This window comes from Nilaparvata lugens, chromosome 12, assembly GCF_014356525.2.
Source record: "Nilaparvata lugens isolate BPH chromosome 12, ASM1435652v1, whole genome shotgun sequence".
NCBI lineage: Eukaryota > Metazoa > Arthropoda > Insecta > Hemiptera > Delphacidae > Nilaparvata > Nilaparvata lugens.
The window spans coordinates 34,854,068-34,874,685 of record NC_052515.1 but is presented as its reverse complement, the minus strand read 5'-3'; the positions used below and the strand labels follow the sequence as shown (position 1 = coordinate 34,874,685).

At 36.6% G+C, this 20,618-nt stretch overlaps 3 protein-coding genes across 7 annotated transcripts in view; 2 read left to right on the top strand and 1 right to left on the bottom strand.

Moving 5' to 3' along the window:
- The window catches only part of LOC111053910 (NEDD8 ultimate buster 1), a 37,536-nt gene extending 31,627 nt beyond the window's left edge, over nt 1–5,909 (top strand). For both annotated transcript variants that reach the window (XM_039439399.1, XM_039439398.1), the window contains exons 9-10: nt 1,916–2,033; nt 5,383–5,909. In XM_039439399.1, the coding sequence (XP_039295333.1) occupies nt 1,916–2,033; nt 5,383–5,579 (315 nt within the window). In that variant the 3' untranslated portion in view covers nt 5,580–5,909. The remainder of the gene's footprint in view (nt 1–1,915; nt 2,034–5,382) is intronic.
- Nucleotides 5,910–6,963: 1,054 nt separating this feature from the next.
- On the bottom strand, nt 6,964–8,184 carry LOC120353906 (mitochondrial import inner membrane translocase subunit Tim8-like). Its single transcript, XM_039439396.1, has 2 exons — nt 7,868–8,184; nt 6,964–7,254 (listed from the first exon to the last, which is right to left on the bottom strand). The coding sequence occupies exons 1-2, from the start codon at nt 7,970–7,972 to the stop codon at nt 7,078–7,080; spliced, it is 282 nt and encodes a 93-aa protein (XP_039295330.1). The 5' UTR covers nt 7,973–8,184; the 3' UTR covers nt 6,964–7,077.
- A 108-nt stretch (nt 8,185–8,292) lies between these two features.
- LOC111053909 (probable ATP-dependent RNA helicase DDX49) overlaps nt 8,293–20,618 on the top strand; it is a 59,256-nt gene continuing 46,930 nt past the window's right edge. For 2 of the 4 annotated variants that reach the window (XM_039439393.1, XM_039439394.1), the window contains exons 1-4: nt 8,293–8,514; nt 12,558–12,751; nt 16,396–16,529; nt 19,702–19,912. In XM_039439393.1, the coding sequence (XP_039295327.1) occupies nt 8,454–8,514; nt 12,558–12,751; nt 16,396–16,529; nt 19,702–19,912 (600 nt within the window). In that variant the 5' untranslated portion in view covers nt 8,293–8,453. The remainder of the gene's footprint in view (nt 8,515–12,557; nt 12,752–16,395; nt 16,530–19,701; nt 19,913–20,618) is intronic. The other 2 variants (XM_039439391.1, XM_039439390.1) reach the window with 2 other exon arrangements.

The following is a 20,618-nucleotide window of genomic DNA, read 5'->3' as shown; positions in this document are numbered from 1 at the left end:
AATAAAATATAATTGATTAATTTAAATGAGAATGAGCAGTTAATATTACATCAATAAACTTGTATCAGCTACCGTCTATAGAAGACATTGACAAGACAGAACACCGGCGACGTTTTTCTCCTATCTTTCTCCACTGCCATTATAACGTGGACCTCACTATGGGCAGAAATTGGCAGCAAGTTACCGCAATTCGTTGAAAACTCAGTTGACAACTCTAGTGGATACATGGCTTTATAGCCTTCTCTGAATAAAACAGGTAGAAACTTTATCCGTGTTGCCAAATTGTGTGAAATTCAATCTTCTCATGCAAGAAGCCCGTATGACTTCTTCTTCTTCTTCTTTGGCTGTGCCTTATCCCATTTAAATGGGGTTGGCATTCCTTTCTCTTAGTCTGCCCCTCCACAAAGCCCTATCCAATGCTTCCTCTCTCCTCCAACCACTCTCCCGCAAGTCAGCCGCTATTCTATCTCCCCACCTCATCCTAGGTCTACCTCGTCCTCTCACACCATCCAAAACCAAATCCTGTCCAAAATAATCCTCCTCCCGTCGCTGTACATGCCCAAACCACCTCATCCTTGTCTCCTGCATTTTATTTCCCAGTGGTCCAACTTTTACAGTGCCTCTGATCAATTCATTCATTTTTTAGGAGCCCGTATGACTTAATATATTCAAATTGACAACTCTGCATTGACTATGTTGACAAACTGAATATATGGTCAAGTGCAACGTGGAAACAATAACAAATCATATAAATATGATTGGGAACAACAGGCTTGGCCCAAAACTATTACATTCCAAATTTGATTACATTTCCAAAAATAGGTTATGTTTCTTCTGTAAAAAGTTCAAGCTCAACTTTCGTCCAAAATAAATATGGGATGCAAATTTCAAATTTAGAAAAATTAAAACACCAAATTATAGTTAAATATTACACTTAATTATCATTGCACATTGAATTAATTAAGTTATTTTATGAATTTTGAAGCCAAAAATACACACAAATTCTCACTAAGAACAGCTGATGTTGCAAAATAGTGTTATGATTGAAAAAGTCCACGCCACATCCGTGCCTTATGGTACTTGTGTGAATTGGGCCTCAGATTGATGTTAGTGTAAAGAGTTATTTAATTATTACACAACCCTAATTTAAATCATATTGCAGCGGGAAGTTTCATTGATTGGAGTCCACAATGTTTTCTGAGATTTGTATCTTGTAATAATGCTAGCAGTTCCCTTTTTTGAAAGTTCCACAAATTTTAGAGCTTCAAGAATTTGATAAGAGAAAAAAGACTTGATTATTGCCAGCCAGCCATTCGAAGAAGAAAAAGAAGAAGAAGAATGATTGAATTTATTTGCCAAAAACAAAATACAAAAAAGCTTTAAAAAATAAATATAAGTATATGCTACTGCACTTAATTTAAGATACATACATAAAAATTAAGGAAATGCTAATTTATTATAAAACTGGCAATACATGTCAATAAAACTTCATAACGCTTTGCCTGAAAATATCAAAAGAATGAGCTTTAATAGTTACTGAAAATATTTGAAAAAAGTACTGGTCAATGAATGTTTATGTAAAGTTGAAGATTTCTTTGTAATTTTTAAATTGATATTTTCTGTGTTATTAATGACGTTGTTGTAACATTTTAATGTTGTGTGACAATAAATAATTTGATTTGATTTGATTTAATTTTAGAAATGAAATTATAAAAATAGTTATTATTGAATGAAGATTTAATTTATGCTAACATGCATAAGTGCAGTAGGTGAGGCAAAAACACCGGCAAAAGGAAGATTCCTTGTGCACCAGTGTGAATTTATTTGCCAAAAACAAAGTACAAATATACAATTATTACATCTTGAAGGAGTAGTGTTGACCACAAAATACATTGAATTTTCTATTCATTTTCAGATAACTGATCTGGGATTTCTATCGACAATGGCTAAGCTTGCTCTGAGAAAAAACAATTTCAATGTGGAGAGAGCAATTGAGGAGTTGACTGTCTGTAATGGCTATATTGAAGGCGAAGGTAATGAATTTGAATTAATAGAGGGTATTCTACACCGCGGTGGCTTAGCATGAAATAAGTTTGTCTTTTGAAAGACTTAGCCGATGTATATCCTAATTTTATTCAATCTATTTCAAACCGGCTACCCTACGCCGGTAGATTGATTAACATTAGGAGTTATTCAAAAGACGTATTTCAAACTACGCTACGTTGATGTGGAATGACCTTAATATCAACGTATTGGCTGAATACATTTTAATATGTTGTTAAAGTTAATTTATATTATTTTTGCTGAAAATTTTGATCTTACAACATTTACAAGTTCTACCTATCAGTTTGCATAGTTCTATGCAGTTTGCACAGTGCCAGTTCAAATGAAATCTCCTTTTAAACTGGATTAAATCCGTATCAAGTCTAGTTTATAACAATGTGGTTCATTTTGAGTTTAAGCCACCAGCTGATTAAATTCAGTATGAGCTTTGACTGTGCAAACGGCCCTTTAGCCCTGTACACACGTCGATTTTTGTTCGTACGATATCTTGCCGTCCTTATGAATTCTATCAGTTTAAATGGAACTTGACAAACATCATCTGTTTAATCTAATAGAATTCACAAGGACGGCAAAATACCGTACGTAAAAAATTCTATGTGTGTGTAGCTAGCCTTACTTGTACAAAATAAATATATTTACTACGGCTACCCACTAACTAGAGAACAAGAGTTTTGTGTCATCAGCGAAAGGCGTCGAAAAAAATCTTTCAAGGTTTATATCTCCAATTTTTTGTTTTAAATCTTTCTTCGCTGCTCTATTTTAGGTTGAATTATTCTTGTATCTTATCTTATAATTGTAATTTTCCAGCGGTTTATTGACCGAGCGAAGTGAGGTCTAAGATTCAAGTCGACGGTTTGGCATTTCTCTTAATGTTTAAATGTTTGAATGTTTATATATTGCGCATTTACGGCGAACGCGGTAATAGATTTTCATGAATTTGACAGGTATGTTCCTTTTCTAATTGCGCGCCGACGTATATACAAGGTTTTTGGAAACTTTGCATTTCAAGGATAATATAAAAGGAAAAAATAGCCTCCTTCATACGGCAATATTAGAGTAAAAATCAGACTATAGAATTATTCTATTCATCATAAATCAGCTGACAAGTGATTAGATGTGTGAAGAAGCCAGTCTATTGCTGTATTTCCATAAGGTCTATAGTTTCAATCAGGTACTTGTGGATGAGAATACTGCGTGAGGTCTACTGTTCACAGAACTACTAGTTTATTGTTCTTGGTAGTTCATTTTATGTTAGAAGCTACTGTCAATCAGCTGTTTTCCGTTCGAATCCTTTCGCTGATGACACAACACGTATGACTAGCATAATATGTATTCACACATGTTCTACACACTTGTCCTGCCGTTAGTGACCACCCTTACTAACTTACCTACTCCCCGGACCATCTGTGTTCAAGCACTACCTCCGTAAACAAAGCCATAGTGCATTCCGGTGACTTCAGTACAGGTAGGATCCTACACCAATAAAAATTTGTTGATTTCAGCTGATCTACATCAGCTAGTGTTTTTATTGGTGTAGGAGCCCTACCTGTGCTGACGTTACCATCAACCACCTGTCATGCACTATGGCTTTGTTTACGGAGGTAGTGGTTCAAGTCGACATGTGGCCGAATACTTAAATTTGTCAAAGTCGACATATCCTGTCCTGAGCATACTTACTTCATACTTCTCTCCTTAGTCATGACCAAAGGTCTGGATTGATTGAACTGGACCTGCATCTCCTTCGGTAGCTTCAAGTCTCTCCATATCGGATTTAACTTGTTGCCACCGTCTCTGTCTGGAACGCTTTCCGGGGGATTGGGAGCCAACATCTTCTCAAGTTTGGACTCTTGTCTTCTCAGCAAATGCCCAGCCCATCGTATTCTTTTACATTTGATTTCATCCATAATGTCTGGGCTATTATAGAGGTCCCTGATTTCCTTTAGATGTAGAAGAGAAGAATTTATAGATGTATGATTCTTCATACAATAGAAAGTACATTACAAGTGGACATCTTTCTTGATTCATTAGCATTTTTAGATGCATAAGATCAAGTCTAAAAAATCTGGTGTGGCGCACTCACACAACTTTCCTTGCCGTTAAGAAAATTGATCACATGTCGCTAGTGTTCACGCGCATCTTAAGTCTACTTATAAACAAAGATCTGAGCCAGCTGGTGACAGGACAATAACGCTGGAGACACACGAGGTCTGCTATCTGTTCATAGTGAATAATAATTAATAGAATCAACAGTTTGCAATTGGATAATCACATTTTATCGAATTTTGAGCTTATGTTCAATTTTAGGTAAAAATGTTACGGAACATTGATTGTAGAGATTTTCATGCTTAATCTTTACCACTCGAAATGTTTTGTTCAAATTGTATCTGAAGCCAGATAATTGAGAATCTAAAATCAAACTTTGCATAAATGGGGCTGAGCTTCTGAAATTTTTACAGATATGGGGCTTGTGGCAGTTGATAGTGCTTATCAATGTCTATTTTAGGTATGAATTTGATCAAAATCGTTGTTGCCGTTTTCGAGAAAATCGCGAAAAACCCTGTTTTTGACAACATTTTCGCCGCCATCTTGAATCGCATTTGATCGAAATTGTTCGTGTTGGATTCTTATTTTGTAAGGACCTTAAGTTCCAAATTTCAAGTCATTCCGTTAATTGGGAGATAAGATATCGTGTACACAGACACACATACAGACCAATACCCAAAAAACACTTTTTTGGACTCAGGGGACCTTGAAACGTATAGAAGTTTAGAAATTGGGGTACCTTAATTTTTTTCGGAAAGCAATACTTTCCTTACCTATGGTAATAGGGCAAGGAAAATAAAAATTAGAACACCTAAACACATAATAAAGTCCAGAGTATAGATTCACATACCACAGTATAAACAATGTGTATGTCGATTGATTTACAATGAAAATGTATCCCTGTTCCTATTTATGTTCTACTAGATAATGTTGAAATTAACTTAAAGAAAAGATTCTGTATGCTCTCTAGTATCAACTACCATAGAGGAAAAATAACATAAAAAGATATCCCATGATACAGGTTTTTTATCTTCCAAATTCAAACCAATTTTTGTGAACTCAAGCCGATTATTACTGTTTTGCCGAGTGGGAGTGTGAGAAAGACACAGTATGAGAGACTAACTCCATCAAATATCTTCACGAAAAAGAACTGCTAGCATTAACGGCTTGAGTTAACAGTGAAATTTGGAACGTAAACACCCTGTACCATGCGATATTTTTATGCTATATGTTCTCTTTGATGAAAGTCAATTTGACACAGTCATCTTTTTCCAGTTTCTGACGAGGACATACCTTCCACAAGTACAGGCAAAACATTGAAAGACGCAGGCAAGATTCTTAAAAGAGAAAGTGAAGCTTTCAGCAGAATCAGAGAAGACATAAACGAGACTGGAGTTGATGATTATTTGGATTCAACTCTCGAAGAAGAAGAACGCTTTCTTCTCCGTTATCTGTCTATTCTTCAATCGTGAATAAGCGCTCACAAAAATCATCCTGCTACCTCAACTACTTAAATTCGAGTACCTTAATTCCCCAGTGATGTGTAAAGATGAAAAATCATAATTTTTAAAGTTGAGACTTTCTTTAAATCACTTGAAAATTGTTATTTTGATATTTTCTATCAACTAACAGCTACCTGTTCATTACTAACAGAAGTAATGAAAAAATGTTTGTTTTTGATTCGTGTGACATTTAATTGGCGGCAACACCCATAACTACATCAAAGTTTGACTTTATCTGAAATTTGTTAATAAAAATTGTTTATATTTATTTATAGTCCTACATTATACATTTGATTTCTTCCAAAGATTTGCATAAATTATATTTTATTAAGACTTATTGCGTTCCAAAAGCTAGTAGAAGGAAATAAGTAAACTATAAGGCTCAACTCCACGACTCAGGTCGAGAAGATACTCGACTCTAGTCGAGAGCATGTGTTTTCAAATGGTGGCAGTCGCGGAGACTAGAATCGACTGGTCTCAGTGTCACCATTTGGAAACACATGCTCTCCACTAGAGTCGAGTCTCTTCTCAACCTGAGTCGCGTAAGTGTGTGACTACACTGGAGTCATATATGGAAATGGACGCTTGGTTATGCATAACCAAGCTTGCAGATTAAAAAACAAAATCTGGAAAGAGCAATAGGAATACTGACTCACACTGAACGCGTGCACTTGCTGGTGCGTTCATTGTGAGCAGCTACATGCAAGTCACAACGTGTTTCAATGACACTTTTCAAATTTTGTTATTAGACTCATGCATGATCCGACTTGCACATATACGCATTCATTGTGATCATACTCTAAGTGTAAGATTTCATAAAAATTGTAAATCCTACATATTGTCTTCAAGTTAGAAGAATAACATTTTTTCAATGTCCCTTCAACATACTTCGATTGTGAGAAACTCGACATTGAAATCTTCAGTGCTGCTTTGAATTAAAAGGTGAGTTTACAGAGTTAAGTTATCAATCCATAATCTTAATAATATATTGTTGAAAAAATCGACAACACTATTTTGTCTCACATTTGTGGTAGCCTATAGAAAATAATACAAAATAGCATAAAGCTGGCCACTAACGGTAGGACGTGCATGATACAATGACATAAATTACGGTACTGTTTATTTCTTCTTGTCTGCTCTATTTTTGGTTAAATTATCTTAGTATCAATATCATTTTGTAATTCTCCATTGGTTTATTTATTGTTTTAAGTTGTTTATCCTATGTTAGAAGCCTCTCGCTGCTGACGAAACATGCATGATGAACATGAGTGTGTACAATCATGCATTTTCTACTGTTGGTGGCTAGCCTAAGTAATTTAAATATAGGGGAATTTCAGGATTCATTTACATAAAATTCAATTATCAGTATTTATTACATTATTTTAATAGCTGATTATAATTATAAAACAAAAAATCTACCAACATGAATCAAATAAATTGTACATAATAAATTTGTAGATAAAATCTACTACTGGAGTCCATTAACAGAACTTTGTAACATTTTTGCAAACCTGCCGGTGATTAGTTGTGAAACATCGATGAATCGTTCTACGCAGTTTGTGAGACAGGATTCTGTTTTATAGTCCATTTTTGAGCCCAATTTATCAACACATTTGTCCCAGCACTGGTCGGTAAATTCGTGTATCTGAATAGAGAATCAATTTTATTAGTACGGTACTTATATAGAATAGAATCACTGCTTTTATTTTTGACCTAGGCGAAGTTAGGGCGCATTTGGCCCTCTCTTACACTTGTTCCTCAAATAGAATAGACTTAGTGTGATTATAAATTTGCACAAGTTTTAGGCTAAGTTTGAAGGAAAATGATGTTCAGGTCAGTAGGTTATTCAAGTCTTAGAACTGTAAAACTCGAGCAAACCTGAAAAAGTGTATAAGACTTGATCTAGTAATTTTTCAGTTATTATTATTAGCGTATGGCTCTGAATGGTGGGGAGACCCAAGGGTAGTTCCACCTCGCCGTATATAGTCCAAAGTTCCCTAATGGGAAACCGGACTAAGGTTATATAGTAAGCACAATACTTTAAATTTACACTTTTCACTTCGAAATAGATTTAATTTTGATGTTAAAAGTCCTACCATATACAAAACCGAAACAAAACACGAAACCACTAAGCCAAATTTAGAAAATATTTAATTTAGACAATATATTTAGAGCCGAAAATTTATAGTACGTATTTTTCAGTAATACATTGCCTAATATTACAATTAATTTGTAAAGTAATAAAAGTAGCATGTTACCTGAGCATTTATCGTTGCCTTTTGTTTTTCAATCATCAAAAATTCTTGAAGTTCTTTGTCGTCACTTGTACCTGACAGGGAATCAACTGAAAAGCTGTCTGACATTTTTAGTTTTTAAATATTATATATTATTGTTAAAATGTGGAATACTTTTTAAGGTTTATAACCTTTAAATTTTGAATTGATAATCGAGCGAGAGAGATAAAGATAAAGATGTCTTCCTTCTGCCTTCTTGATTACTATCGTCGTCTTGGAAAATTTCAACTTCTTGTGGAATTCAAAAATGTTTCTTTGAATCCTAAGAAAAAAATTTCAATATTTTCATTTTTTCTCTTTTACTAAATATCACATCTTTTATTTTATGCTCTAAAATAAATATTTTTTTGTTTGTGAACCATGTGGTTCACAAAATACTTTTGAGGTAATGAGGTTATGTTCGCTTGTTGACATGTTTACAGAAATGACAGTGGTTAGGTTACAGAAACTAAAAATGCATGTTTTAATTGTTAATTGTGATTGAATTCTGTTCAAGTTTGAGTAAATAAGAGTTTTAATAGTTTAAATTATGTTATAGGTTTCTGTTAAGATGAAAACCTTTAGTGATTTGGAATTAAAACCATGGATTATCAGACAACTGTCAGGCATAGGTATGTATCACAAAGTCTCTCATAATTTTTTCATATCATGGTAGTCAGTAATTATATTGTTAGTAGGAGTGATTTATAGTGTGTAATAATGTCATAATGACTTGAAATAATTATACTTTTCATGTGCCTTGCAATATTTTTCAATTAGAATGATCGTTGGCCAGGGCATTCCTGGGTTGATATAGAATCATTTATAGTAGTGTGCTATATAAAAATCTGTTCATCACAATGATCAATCAAACATACAGTAAGAGTCAAGACACAGTGTTTTTTCCAAAGCTTCAGCACAATAGGACAGGAAGGTCTCCGATTGGCTGATTTGGTTGGCGTATGAAAAATTATCCAATCGGAAAGTTTTCTGTCACGTCGTTCCGTGCCGACTCGTCTGAAAAAACGTTTCTTGTGTTTTGGCCCAAGATTGAAATATAATTGCAGTTTTCAGACCATCGCATGAGCATTTTTATTGAGGAACTCATATAGATTGTATAGACTTCTGTCAATCAGCCACCCTGAATGAGAGCATACAGTAATGCAAAACATCATCTACAGCTTGTCGCGAGGTCTGCCACATGGTCAAGAACCGGTTAAGCTGATGTGCTTTGTATTGGATTCGAAACTCATCTGGACTAGTCACATCCAGCAGGTGACTAAGAGACTGTCCCGAATCTGTTTCCTCTTGCTCAAGATGAGGGGACAGGTGACGGAGGAATATCTGGTCATGGTATATCATGCACTTTTCTACTGCCATATCTCCTATGGTCTATTCATGTGGGGTCATTTAACCAAGGTTGTGGACTTACTGAAGCTGCTAGGATTATAACTGCAAGCGAACATCATGCACATTGTAAGCCCATATTTGTTAGACTAGGTATCCTTAAAGTAGTCAGCCACTTCCTTCTTCTCTGCCTTATGCATAAGAACAAGATTTGTTGACTCAGACTGATTTACATCACCATAACACTAGTAGTTCTGTGAGCAGTAGATCTCGCGCTCAGTAAGTTACATTGACCTGTTGTTATGTTTTCTCAGAAATTGATAAATAATTTATCAATTTAAAATGTCTAGAAAACCCCTAAATAAACATAGAGCTTTCTTTCCCATCGTACCGTGACGTGTCGTCCCAGAATGTGAGTGTGAGCGCTGTTATCAGGTGTGGCTGCAACTGTCTACAACCTTGATGGAAATATACAATTTTCAAGATGTTCGATGTTTTTGAACGGGTAGTATTATAGTCAACTGTCTATTAACGTTGATGGAAAGATACATTTTCAAGATGTTCGATGTTTTTGAATGGTTAGTATTAATTATAGTCTACTAGACATTTGATTTATGATGAATAAATCTATGGTCTGATTTTTACGGTAATATTGGCGTATGAAGGAGGCTCCTTTTTCCTTTTATATTATCCTTGAAATGCAAAATTTCCAAAAACCTTGTATATACGTCGACGCGCAATTTAAAAAGGAACATACCTATCAAATTTCATGAAAATCTATAACCGCGTTTCGCCGTAAATGCGCAACATATAAACATTTAAACATTAAGAGAAATGCTAAACCGTCGACTTGAATCTTACACCTCACTTCGCTCGGTCAACTAGGCATTAAGTGCTGTAACCAAAGTCTTGATCGTTAGCCAGATGTTCCCGGATAGATCGCGTCAAAAGAATTAAAAAAACTTTTAACTTGAGAATCAAGATGGCTTGGCATCAAAGTCCCTCAAAGCCATCCCCGAGGAAATCACTGACACTATAATAGCTTCTCTCAATCAGCCACCTTTACAGCCTCTTCTTGAAAACACCAATAGGAAGATCCCTCACCGGGCCGGCAGCAGGTTGAACATTTCGAGTGCCATCACTGGGAAAGAGTCCTTCACTTTTGACAACCTACAGCGTGGAATCTCCAACTGCATCCTTTCGCGGGTACCGTATGAATGCACCTGAAACCTACTCATCATGTTAGCCCTGTTCATCTTCACTGCGGTAAGTGAGGCCAGTATGTACAGGCCGAAGATGGTGTGCACTTTCAGGCGTCTGAAGATGGGTTGACAATGGGCAATGAAGTCACTGTTTGTAAGGATCCGCAGTGCCTTCTTTTGAAGAATCAGGATGTCATTGGCATGCGGAGAATGGCCCAGGGTGCACCTCTAGAGATCGTGGGTATGCTACAGGAGTGTAGCTCTCCGATACTTCAACAGGCTACCTGCAGGGATGAAGCAGTTGGATACCAGCAAGATCGAGAGGGTTGTGACAGGTTTTTTAAAAGCCAGGGCTTATTATGATGTACAGGAATTTTTGACCGAGCGAAGTGAGGTCTAAGATACAGTCGACGGTTTGGCATTTTTCTTATGTTAATGTTTATATGTTGCGCATTTACGGCGAAACGCGGTATAGATTTTCATGAAATTTGACAAGTATATTCCTTTTTTAATTGCGCGTCGACGTATATACAAGGTTTTTGAAATTTTGCATTTCAAGGATATAAAAAAGGAAAAAGGACTCCTCATACGCCAATATTGGAGTAAAAATCAGACTATAGAATTATTCATCATAAATCAGCTGACAAGTGATTAAACAGATGTGTGGAGAAGTCAGTCTATTGCAGTATTTCCATAAGGTCATAGTTTCAATCAGGTACTTGTGGATGAGAATACTGCGTGAGGTCTACTGTTCACAGAACTACTAGTTAAACGATGACCTGTTCAAATACTATCTGGCTAACTTGCCAATAAGTCAAAGAGCAAGGCCTTAGATGTTAATAAGTGTGCTTATCTTGATCTCTGCCATTTTGATACTTTTTTCGTTGTTGGTTATCCATATTGTTTTCACTAATATTATTACTAATATATTTTCATAACATCGAAGTGAAAAAACACTCACATTCTTTGTGCAACACCAGCATGTTGTCATGTCGCCACACCAAAGAATGTGAGTGTTTTTCACTTTAAAGTTATAAAAATACATTAGTATTAATTTTTTTTGTTTTGTCTTTCATTGTGACAATAACACCATCAATCCCATAAGTGTGGGTCATGGATGAAGTAGAAGATATAAGGTAGCTTGACAAAGACTTATTAAAAACACTTGCTGGCCTGTTTAGTATGTACTCTTCTTCTTCTTCTTCTTTTGACGCTCTTCAGCCTTGTTATGTATGTGGGAGGCATTCTTAGTATACTCTAATCTGTGTCATAGTTCTTTCCAACATTATAGCGGACTAAGAGCTTATAACTCTCTTCCTACTGAAATAAAATGTATTGAGAGCTCAGAAAGTTTTAAGAACACAATAAAAGCTAAATTGATTGTAAAGCTAAATGTATCTCCGTACAGTTTAGAGGAAAGCTTTAACTGTTCGCGCGTGTAAGCATTTTTTTGCAATCATACTTTCAACTCCTTTGTTTGTTTTGATTTTCTTCTTTTTTCTCTTTTATAATTACTTTTTTTGAGTACTGAACTCAATATTTTTGACGTGTCAAATACTACCAAGCTTTGCTTGATTTTTGTAGTGTTCTATGACGAAAATATTAAACTAAACCAAACTCTGTAGTAATACAGTACTCAGATTTTTTTATGTTTTAACGTGTGGTTCTCATTCAACTCCGTCACCGCATAGTACGGTCTTGCAATGTGACATTTTTTTAGTTCTCTGTGAAATGTGGAGCTTAATATTGTTTAAGGCTTACCTTATAGGTTACCATAAAATAAACAATCTAAAGTTGAAGATTTCTCAAGTTGTATGAGTTTCCTCTGTTTTTACGTAGAGCATTCAATAAATATGAGCCTGCATAAATATTGGTGTGTACTTGAAATGCACACAATAAAAAACATTTCAAATCTTTGAAACATTCCAACTAAATAAAAAGGGTACTACATGTTTTATATTGCTTCTACTAATTTTAATAAAGTAACCCATTCAAGTGAAGTGACTTTTTTTAAATACACTATATCGCCATGCGTCATGTGTTGATTTGTGGATTACATCACCCATGTAATGATGATTTTAATACTTGAAAAAATAAAATAAAAAATATTTTCTCTGTTTTATCAGGTCTGAAACATCCAACACCTATTCAAGAAAACTGTATTCCAAAAATAATAGAAGGAAGAGATTGTATTGGAGCAGCTAAGACCGGTAGTGGAAAAACTCTAGTCTTTGCATTGCCGATTCTCCACAAGCTATGCGAAGACCCATATGGAATTTTCGCTCTGGTTTTGACTCCAACCAGAGAGCTTGCATTTCAGGTAAGTCTCTACAACTTTTCACTTGATGGCCTTTTCACACATGCTGATTGTTGGTCGACATTAAGGGCTATGATACATGAGGCGTTTTTCAGATGAGTCGGCAGGGCAAGAAGCTCTCCGATTGGTTTATTACCAGCTAACTCTCGAACGGCAACCCAATTAGTCAATCTGAGACCTTCCTGCCCTGCCGACGTTTCCAATTATAGAAATGAGAATATAGAGATTGCCGTAAAAACTGCGACCACGTCCCGTTTCGGAAAGCCAATTTTCTGACTCCAGCTGTTTAAAGTTTAGAACTTAGCTAAATTCCGAGCTCGGAAACCGGCCCCAAATGTCCTCCAATTGGCTAATTATCACTAACAGCTGATTCTCAGCCAAACGGAGGACATTTTGACAACTGTCGGCTGACAATATTATTATTTATTATTTTACAAAGGCTACTTTCTAGAAAGTATTTGAAGCCTAGGTGATGATGATGAGATGAATGATAATACAATGGAGGTAGAGTTATGAATGGTAAGTTTGAAACGGCCGATCTTGATTTGATCAATTTCAAGTTGAATTCTCTTGAAAAGAGATTTGTGGTAAACGAGAAATTTCGTACCTTTATCTAAAATGTTGAATCTATGTAATTTTTTGTGTATTTCCGATTTTGAAATAATCTGTGTGTTTCATTTTTAAAAATTTCATGTCTGTTTATCTTAAACCAAGCAACTTTTTCTGAACGCCATTTTTCCATGAAGCTGATTCCCGTACGCCAATCCAATCAGCTGATAATCAGCCAATCGGAGAGCTTCCAGCCCTGCCGACTCTTCCGTCGTCATTACAAAAACGCCTGAAAAAACGGTCCATTTGGCTTGGCCCTTAGGCTGGACACACACCAGTTAGTCAAGACAAGACCAGACATGATCAGACACGTTTAGTCACAATACTTCACATCGCTGCTTATGACGCAACTAACACTGATTAGTCATTGCAATTAGACATGTCTTCATAAGCAACTATGTGAAGTATTGCGACTGAACGTGTCTGATCATGTCTTGTCTTAACTAACTGCCCAGCCTAAGGCTAGGCACACACCACTTAGTCAAGAGAAGACAGACATGATCGGACACGTTTAGTCACAATTCTTCACATAGTTGCTTATGAAGACATGTCCAATTGCAATGACTAATCGGTGTGTGTTGCTTCACAAGTAACAATGTGAAGTATTGTGACTAAATGTATCTGATCATGTCTTGTCTTAACTAACTGCCCAGCCTAAGGCTAGGCACACACCACTTAGTCAAGAGAAGACAGACATGATCGGACACGTTTAGTCACAATTCTTCACATAGTTGCTTATGAAGACATGTCCAATTGCAATGACTAATCGGTGTGTGTTGCTTCACAAGCAACTATGTGAAGTATTGCAGTGGCGCTTCGTGGATTTTTGAACTTGTAGGGGTCAAAAAGTATAAGTAGGGCTACAACCCCCCTCCACAGTATAGTCGCAATGGAAAAAATCACATTGACTTTTCTGCCATAGACAAATTCAAATGTTGTATGGATGCTGGCATATAAAGGTGCGTACAGATATACGCGCCGCGAACATGAGCAAATCACTTTTAATCAGCTGATTATATATGTATTTTTACAGAAACTGTAAGATGTAGTTATAAAAAGCTTGGCATCAGCTGATTGAAAGTGAATTGCTATTGCTCATGTTCGCGGCGCGTATATCTGTACGCACCTTTAGGCCTACATAAACACAACATGCAAGTTCACAACTCAAAATGATAAGTTACTCACATCATGGTCTACTTTTAATTTAATTCGATTCGTCGATCCTTCTTTGAAGCAAAAATTTTGGTGACAGAGTCGTAGAATTTTGCTTCTGTCATCAATTTCTTGAAATACTGTTTTTCAATACACAGGGAAGCTAGTCCATTGAGTCGATTTTGATGGTTGAATTCCTAGTGTTTTTTTTATGCGTTTAAGAGCCGAAAAGGTGCGTTCGGCAGAAGCACTTTGTAGCTGGGATAGTGAGCACTAGATGAATTAGTCTGCTTTTTCAATAAAAAAAAGTAAATTCGTATGGCTTTTGATGGTGGGGAGTCCCTTACGGGAAGGTCCCACCGCCTGAATATACAATTTAAGCCGTCAATGGGCCTTACGACTGTCATACTTCAGCCGGGACCGACAGTTTAACGTGCCCATCGATAACACGGGAGTGATCTGGTTAAAAAACTTTTGGTTATGAGAGGGATTGAACCCGGGATCTCTGTGCTGCTACGCAAGCACTCTATCCACTAGACCACGGATCACTCCTGCTTTTTCAATGAATGTCCCTGTTAAATAATTGTCCACTAAATAGTCATTCAATTTAGAAATGCAGTTAATGAAGGAAGAAGAGGAGTAAATCACGACAACTCAGCCTCCAAACTATTTACATTGAAATATTGTCCGTGTCCGTATGGAGACTTCATTAGGTCTTGCAGAAAGCAGAAACATTGTCGGCAAGTCAATCGATTGTATCAAATATCGATTATTTCGTTTCGATAATCCATGTGGTTGAGGAGCTACTTACGAAGGACCTTATTCAATCATTCATTTACGAGTAGTTCCTTCCGCGTCCACTTAGCATGCAGCGCAGCGCTAGTGTCGAATTGTAGGAATAGATTAGACTTCCTACAACGCTACAAGCCTTCTTATGTTGCAAAACCTTACTGCTCCGTATCTTTCAATTCCGTATTTTCTATAATATTTTGATAGGTATTCGCATGCTCCTATAACCTATAGATACACTATGAAGACATTATTATTATTCTGTATCAAAGTGTAGGAACTTCCTCACTTCCTACATGGGGGAATCGCCCTAGAAGTATTGTGACTGAACATGTCTGATCATGTCTTGTCTTCACTAACTGCCCAGCCTAAGGCTAGGCACACACCACTTAGTCAAGACAAGACCAGACATGATCATACATGTTTAGTCACAATACTTCACATAGTTGCTTATGAATACATGTCTAATTGCAATGACTAATCAGTGTGTGCTGCTTTATAAGCAACTATGTGAAGTATTGTGACTGATCATGTCTTGTCTTGATTAACCGCCCAGTCTAAGGCTAGGCACACACCACAGAGAAGACAAGACATGATCATTCACGTTCAGTCACAATACTTCACATAGTTGCTTATGAAGACATGTCTAATTGCAATGACTAATCGGTGTGTGCTGCGTCATAAGCAAATATCTGAAGTATTGTGTCTGATTATGTCTTGTCTTGACTAACTGGTGTGTCCCCAGCCTAACACTTCGAATGTCTCGTGTTCAATCAATACTTTCAACTTTTCTTTATTCCAACTTCTAACTAATTTATTTACGATCTATTTATTCTATCACGTGTTCTATAGCTTCTACAATGCTATTTGTCCAAAAATTCGATCAATTTTGTATTATTATTATTATTATTGTCATGGTCGCTATTGCTTTTACAATGCTATTTGTCAAAAATTCGATCAATTTTTATTATTATTATTATTATTATTATTATTATTATTATTATTGTCATTTGATACGTAAAGGTACAAATCTGAGCAGAGCTCAATTCAACTCATCCATACACGGTTTCATTAATATTGTAAAATTTAATTTTCAGATAGGCGATTCGTTTGCTGTGATTGGTCGAGCGATCAACCTGAGGCAAAGCATAATAGTCGGTGGCATGGACATGGTCGCTCAGGGCTCCGAATTGGCAAAAAAGCCTCATGTTGTTATCGCTACACCTGGCAGGTAACTCATTCATTATAATGATTTCTTTTCAATCCTCCATCAAGACGTCTCAAATTAATGATGTATATAAGACTGGAGTGAGCTGACTCAAAGGGGTTAAGGTCTCTATACATCTACACCTTTTCCAACTGTATTTGAGAAAGTATCAATTGTAATAGAGAATAGTCATTTGTATATGAGAAAACATCAGATGTGAATGATAATAGTCAATTGTATTTGAGAAGTCATCACTTGTAGTTGAGAATAGTGAATTTTATTTGAGAAAGTATCATTTCAATTTAAGAACATACGATTTGAAATCGAGAAGTTGTCAGTTGTAATTGGGAAATGATTTTAAAAAAATACCAGTGATTCAAGTACTTATATTTTCTATTACTGTACTCATATAAAATAATATGATAATATATTTAATATTGCAATAAAACGTTTAGTTTTTGAATAAAACATTAATTTCAAGACCCAAAATCCATTGAAGAATTGCCGAATTGATTGATCAAGAGATTCAATTGATTGATGATGAAGTTCAATTGCGCCGTGAAGATAGAGAATTTGATCTTCATCAAGTGCAATGTTTCACAAAATGTTTGGAAACAAAAGTCGCGTTGCCAATACATACATAGAAATTATACTCATTAATGATTATTCGTAAACAGTACAGGGGAAATACTTTCACCATTGAGAATATTAATTTGCCCCCATGCAATGGGTAGTAAATGGAATACTGTGTACGTAGTACAGTATCCTTCCCTGCTCAAATCAAACCTGTACTGTAGGCTACAGGAGAGCCACGACATGTCAATTGGAAAATTTTCTCATTTTCAATTGATATCTTCTCATTTACATTTGGCGATTTCTCAAATACAATGCACTATTCTCAATTAAATGTGATGACTTCCCAAATACAATTGACTATTCTCATCTACATCTGACATTATCTCAATTTACAAGTGACTATTCACAAATACAATATTGATACTTTCTCAAATAAAATTGGAAAAGGTGTAGTTACGCTACGCTGAAGTACGTCCTATCTCCCAATGATGAATTCAAGCTACGTATCTGTCTCGTTCACATCAGCGTAGCGTAGCTTTCAATGTTGTGAGATAGGACGGCTACGTCCTCCGAAGATGTATTCAAGCGTAGCGTAGCGTAACTGTGTCCTACCTGTACTGACGTTACCATCAACCACCTGTCATGCAATATGGCTTTGTTTACGGAGGTAGTGCATAAGCTCCTTATAGCATGCGATATACAGGGTCTGTATAATAAGTAACCGGACTGACCTCAGGAAATTTTTTATGGGCAAAATTTATACAATTTTTCATTAGATATCTTCAAAGTAGTCCCTATTGGAGTCGATAACACGCTGATATCGGATTTTCCAATCCCCGAACGCTCCCTGGAAGTCGGTAACCTTTATGCTGTCTAGAGCCCTCGTCGTAGCACGTTGAACGTTTTCCAGAGTCCCGAACCGCGTCCCCTTAAGTTGTCTCTTGCTCTTGCGGAACAAAAAGAAGTCCGGTGGTGCCATATCCGGGCTGTAAGTAGGATGTGGCAACGTTACCCTCGACTGATTGGCCAACTGCTCGGTGACGAGCAGGCAGGTGTGCAACGGAGAATTGTCGTGATGGAGGATCCACGAATCCAAAGTTAGTAGACAGAAGGTTGGTCACTCATCTATTGTATTTTAGTTGAAATGCAATTGGAGTGGGGAAACTGCAGCCGTGACGTAGGCTGTAGTACAGAGTAGGCAGAATATCGCATTCTTGAAAATCATACGGTGACCTATAGTCAAATTATTTATAACACAAACATTTTCTGACATGCAAGCTTTCTGTTTCTGCTTTACAATAATTATCAAAACATTTGAATAATACAAGCATTTTGCTATATAAAAGCAAAAAACCCACCTCCTAACATTCCCTTTCAGACCCTTAAGGTTTCTTTATCTTCTAGGTCGTGTTTATATTTAGTAGTTTGGCTATACATCAGCTTGTGAATTTCGGGGATGAGATATTTTGATTCTCGTAGAACATGTGCTCGATACCAGCATGTGTTCAGTGCATTTATATGAATGAAATGCATTGGATTTATCGGGTTTATTGTTTTATTGCAATGCATTGGTTTATCAAGATTTTTATGAGTTAATCTGAAATTATAATAGTATAACGTTGTCTACTAACGCTTTTCCAACTTTAACTTTATTAACTTTTTCGTGTCACATGTTTAGATTCTTGAAAAACTTTCAACTTCATTTTATTGATACAAGTTGAATGAACTTGAAATATTAAACAACATCATTAGAATCGGTGATTAATTCGCTATAAGTATGGAGAATTTTTAAGTTCTAGGTCAATCTTGAGGGGATTAAACGACGATGTATTTGAAGATACAGTGAATAAACTGTATGCTCAGTGTGGTTACTCTATCACGTTTTTACTACACGTGACGTCACGTTGGCATTCCCCCCACCACTTCAAATCTTACAACTGTGAGTGATCAACCTTCTGCCTACTAACGTTGCCACGAATCGGCAATCCCCGGACGGACTCGATGAACTCGGGCGGTTAGTCGACGGAGCACCTGTACTACTGTCCGTTCACAAAGAGTTTGTGCCACCCGGCCAAACTGTAAACGACCAGTACTACAGAGAGGTGCTCCGTCGACTAACCGCCCGGGTTCATCGAGTCCGTTCGGGGATTGCCGATTCGTGTATCCTCCATCACGACAATGCTCCGTCGCATACCTGCCTGCTTGGCCAATCAGTCGAGGGTAACGTTGCTACATCCTCCTAAAAGCCCGGATATGGCACCACTGGACTTCTTTTTGTTCCCCAAGAGCAAGAGACAACTTAAGGGGACGCGGCTCGGGACTCTGGAAAACGTTCAACGTGCTACGACGAGGGCTCTAGACAGCATAGAGGTTGCCGACTTCCAGGGAGCGTTCAGGAATTTGAAAATCCGGTATCAGCGTGTTATCGACTCCAATAGGGACTACTTTGAAGATATCTAATGAAAAATTGTATAAATTTTGCCCATAAAAAATTTCCTGAGGTCAGTCCGGTTACTTATTATACATACTATGTATTCTAATGCTATACTCTATGCCTCTATGGTCTATTTACTCTATGGTTTCATGCATAAATATTTTATTCAAATCTATTGATTTGCAGGTTAGCTGATCACCTGGAAAGTTGCAACACATTCTCCCTGCAACAGATCAAGTTCCTAGTTCTGGACGAAGCTGATAGATTACTGGGCGGGGCATTCGATGGTCAGATCAAGACTATATTCTCGGCGTTGCCACACAACAAGCAGACTCTGCTTTTCAGTGCCACTATCACTGACACACTTGAGAAAGTGAAACAAGTCGCTAAGAATGAGGTCAGTTGCATGATTATTCAACAAATAATAAAATTTCAAATAAGACATAAAATATCACTCAGTTTATTTGAACTTTCAAAGAAGAAAGTATTGTCACAGAATAGATACAGAATGGAAACTAGCAATCAAACGCCTATCTAACCAATGCTTTTTACATGGCACAAATACTAGACACGTCACGTGACTACACTATCTTGTTAGAAAGTTCCAATCCTAATCTTTTGATTGGCTCGCGGCAGTGAACGAGATCAATTGATCCGGATCAGTAAAGTGATCCGAACCTCCCATCAATACTATCACAATGCGGAACTTTCTATCAAGATGGCGGATTTTTGTGCCAGGGTACTAGCCGAGTTTCCATACTGTATGTATACTGTGGTATTGTTGTGCACTGCAAACAAACAGACTTTCTAGAAGAGCAATCACTTAAGCCTGGTTTTCACTAGTAGAGTTAGTGGTCGAGTAACTGGCATACTGACTCTACCGAGATAACTCTACTCTACTTACTTGGTCGAGTAACTGTTTTCAATAAAATTAAGAATAGTAGGTGAAGTGTGTTGTCTAGTGAACAGAACCATAGAGAAACAATAGCGTAAATAGATATCCCATGGTATAGGGCGTTTATGCCACAACTTTTACTGTTATCTCAAGCCAATTACTTTCGATTATTGTCGATTTTTGCTGTTTTGTATGATTTTTGGGTAAG